Source organism: Opisthorchis viverrini, assembly GCF_000715545.1.
Source record: "Opisthorchis viverrini unplaced genomic scaffold opera_v5_229, whole genome shotgun sequence".
Lineage (NCBI taxonomy): Eukaryota > Metazoa > Platyhelminthes > Trematoda > Opisthorchiida > Opisthorchiidae > Opisthorchis > Opisthorchis viverrini.
In genome coordinates, this window is record NW_008751888.1 from 500,220 (window position 1) to 504,516 (window position 4,297).

Consider the following 4,297-nt stretch of genomic DNA (forward strand, 5'->3'; position numbering starts at 1 on the left):
GTCATTTTTTCAGGCTAAGCAGTAGGTGTACGAAAACAAGCCAGAAGTATTTGAGGAATCTTTGTCTATCCTGCAATATATATATCTCGTTATATTTCTGAAAAAAATGAGGCACTCTCCACTGTACGCGGATTGGTCCAACGACCTTGAAAATCAGCCAATCACGCTGAGGCTTTTCGCCAGCGGTTTCCTGAAACGGTTGGTGACTGCTGTTTGGTTAGTTCTGATGGAAATCCATTCCGTGAGCTCTTAGTACACACCCGTTGGCCACACACTATGAAAATATGATGTGTCATTTGGGGAGTATAGTATCAACCCTCATTGTTTTTCTTCAATCGGAAGTTATTCAATGCATTCCCGTATCTCACTCACATAATTCCTCTCAGGATGATGCCACACTGAACAGTTTGACAACCGACAAAGCCGATTCAGGATCACGATTAAAATCCATTTCACCCGTGTTGGGTAGAATCGGTTGGTGTGTTACCAAGAAACGACAGCGATGGATCGAAATCGGTCAGCTTGGATCCCATCAAACCGAACTGGGACTTGTCCAGTCCGGAAAGTTTCCTGTCCTCGGACCAAACGAAACATCGGATATGATCTACTGTTGTGGTCCGGTGAGGGAACAACACTGTTGTCGTCTTCAAGATACGTAAGTTTTTTTGGACTTTCATTCTTGACTTTGGCATGCTAGTATAATTATTCTATTGTCAGTAGGAGATAGAAAACTCTGCTGTGGTGCACCACAGAATGCGCAGGCTGTCTCCCGCCTTCTCTATTCAAAATCGTTTTTGGAAAGCGCTATTTTCGTCCTAATGAGGCTATTCTACTTTCTTGCGATCTACTCATTTGTACATCTGTACACTGCGAGCAGTGCTCACATTGTGGGACGAACCAGTGAGCAGAGCATGACATGACTTAGTTAAGTCCTCGTGATCAAAATTGTCAGAAAATGTGCTCACTACTTAACAATAGTAAAGTGTTTTGCCTAACTTTTAGGATTTCCGAATTGTATACGATCAAAGACCGTGAGGATTCGTTTTAAAGGTGTCAATTTTTAAATCAGGCCAAATCAGATTTGACCAGAGTAGCCATCTTCATTTTGATATTAATCATGATTGGGGTCACCAAGTAGTTGTATTGTTCGCAAAGGACCTAAAATTATGGACTAACTTGGATTTGTTTTCACCTTGTATGAATGTTCACGTGACTCCGAGGTGAACAGAAGAACCCTCGACCCAAAAATACAGGTCTTCCGTTACACAGTATCGACCTGGGAGGTTTTACAGGAAGATGAACTGTACCGGCTAACTGTGATATGAGGAGAGATGAAAAAACTTACCGACAAGCACTCTTAAATTAGGACAGTTGCAGTTGTCTAAGGAACATCAGTAAGTCGGAAAAAAACTGCGTAAAATATTTTCGGGGAAACTTTTTGCCCATCGATTGATCACAGTAACTGTACGAGTATAACTCATTCAATTATCAGGTTCCCGTTATCCTTTAGCTTCCTCGTGTGTGCAGTAATCGGCAAACTGGTTCTACATAATCCGTTCGGCTCATTATCGACTTCGTGTATGAATTCAGCCATCGGCTGGTGATGATTGGTTGTAATATGTGTTTACCATCTCCCGTTTATGAGTTTGTCATGAGTGCCGAATAGATGGGCTTTTGATGATGAATTTGCCTCTCATACTCAGGACATGCGCTTTTGAGAGTGGATTAACTGAGTAATATTCATGACCCAATACTGACGTGAGCAGTACTCACAAAGTCAAACAGCTATCCATATGAATAACAGGGTTACTGACATGCGCTCGAACTAAGCTGTCGGGGTGTACGAATTTATGCGCGATGAAAACGGTGGCTTTTTTGTAATGCGCTACTCATAAGGTTGGTGGAAACTCCTCGACAGCCCATGACCGGTTTTGCCCTTCTTGGGGCTCATCAGGGGACCTGGTGCAGCACATTCAGTTGCCAGGATACATCAAAACCGAGAGATTCAGCTGAGTTCCAGGTGAGCCTCTCAAAAAACCAAATTAGTTTGCAAGTATTTGCTAAAATGGTGGCTTGTTTGTAAACGCTCCTCCCTCATTCGGTCAATCGATATTTAGGGTTAATTGATGGATCAACAACCCTTATACGACATTCATGGTGACTTAATCATGTGTCCCGTTTAACAAGAAAAATCAATGGAAACTAAATAAGCTGCGAATAGAGATTGTCTGAATCTTGTTGATATCCATATTACTCAAACAATAAGGCATATCTTTGGGCAGACAATGTACAAATGACTAATTCATCCCGACAGAAGCTTCTATTTTTATGCGTATTGGATCTTTTCCAGATAAGCTCCGTCAAATAAATAACCCCCGCCACCCAAAAAGATTGAAAAAGAGGATATGAAGTGTATACTTTTAGTTTTTATTAAAGAGGGTGAAATTGGGACATGTCATTAATAATTTGCATGAAAAGGTCCTTTATTCGGAACCTTTGCCTCCAAATGAACTCACACAAGTAGCTGTCCACTAAAGATCGGTGTGTGCCGCATCGGCGTTTATTCTGCATCTTGTAGACGTGCCAAAGAGATTCGATGGTTTGTATGTGAGCTCCAGTCGTTGGATCCACAGAGTTTTCGGTATCATTAACTGTTTCACGAGTATAATTCATGTCAATCATCGTTTCCATTCCTTGGTACGATGTCCTTGGTATGATGTCGGAGATAATGCCTGATCCGGGAGTGATGCAGGCCTGGATTGTGTCCATCAAAGTGGCCCCAGTTTGCACAGGCGTTGCATGCATGAACACCAGTTTAGTTTCCCGGCAGATCGCTCCGAAAATCCATGCTGGAGAAGAACTCGCCCTGCGTGGTTTTTACGTATTGTCGTCTGCTTGTCATGAACAAGAGTTGAAAGTGTCAGAAAGTTCATTTACGGTTTTACAACTGAGCGAAGAAAATTTTGCACAAACTGAGCCCAAATGCAGATAAAGAATTGTTTCCATCAAAAAGTAGATCAGGGTTGTGTGCGTACATACTGGCAATAAGTGGCGGGGCTTGACGCTTCGCACATGCAATTTCAGCATTGGTGGCGAGGCTTATCTGGGAAAGATCTCGCGTACTTTTTTATCATCGGTAACTCAACCTAGAGAAGATTATTTGTTGAGCGACCTCGAGAGTTTGAGCTGTCCAGACGCCATTTATTATACAGTGGGAAGTTCCCGATTTTGTTGAGCAACACAGCGTAGTCATTGCTACCGCAACATGAAAGACTACTTGGTAACTACTCCCGTTTGCGCACGAATTAGGAGTTTGGGCAGGAGAAGTAACCTAAATGCAGCTGAATCTCTTGTTTATGGTGAAAAAGTTTTCACCAGCCCTATATGAGTAGTACGTTACGTCCAGACAACAACTGGATAAAATTCCATGAGGTCCTCTCCCTCCAGATGCCGCTGTGGAGAAAGTCATCCATTCGAATCGGCTTGTCCCACTCAATTCGGAACATTGCAACCATTGTGGGGATAGTTATTTGGGCCTAGGTGAATTAGTCTTCGCCATATGTCACGTGACCACTCACTTAGTCGATCGGTGCTCCAGACATGTGAGCGAATTTCAACCGGTTATATGTGTTCACTAATGCTGGTCATAAAGCTGTGTAGCTTGCCTCACGCAAATGCATGGGAGAGCATATAAATTCCCTGGGGAGGCCATAAATTTTTCACAGAACTTTTAACGAAACTAGTTGCGGTTTTTGTTTGGCATACGCTTTATTCAATCCTCAATTTTTTGTGTGACCAAGATGAAGATCAAACAGTGTTGTGTTTCTAAGCGCCAGTCAGATGGGTACTGTCCCATGACTGGAGGTGTAGCGCAGCGCGGTCGTCCTGTTTCGAACGCCGAATGGCTTTGGACGCTAGGTCTGCACTATGAGTTGCAGGCAACTAAACTGTAGCGTCAATCATCTGTGAATCACACGTTTCGTATCACGAGGGAAGACACGTTCACGAAAGGATCCTCAAACGAAGAACCAACAAGACTCAAAATAGTTTCTCTTCGGTTTACCCTGTTCATAAGTTTAGTGTGTGTTTTTCGAAAAAATATGAGTATGATTCCGTCAGCTCTTGTGAGCGAAAGAATGAAAACGGTCATTTCGTGCGTCATTTCGTGGGTATCGTCATCATTGTTATCAATATCATCATCATCATCATTAACATCGTCATCAGCATCACCATCACCATCATCATCATCATCATCATCATCATCATCATCATCATCATCATCATCATCATCATCGGA

General features: G+C 42.6%; 1 protein-coding gene across 1 annotated transcript; it reads left to right on the forward strand.

The window, feature by feature from the left end:
• Window positions 1-284: 284 nt before the first annotated feature.
• On the forward strand, window positions 285-659 carry T265_08697 (hypothetical protein; the record flags this gene model as incomplete). Its single annotated transcript, XM_009174571.1, has 1 exon — window positions 285-659. The coding sequence occupies one exon, from the start codon at window positions 285-287 to the stop codon at window positions 657-659; it is 375 nt and encodes a 124-aa protein (XP_009172835.1).
• Window positions 660-4,297: the final 3,638 nt, after the last annotated feature.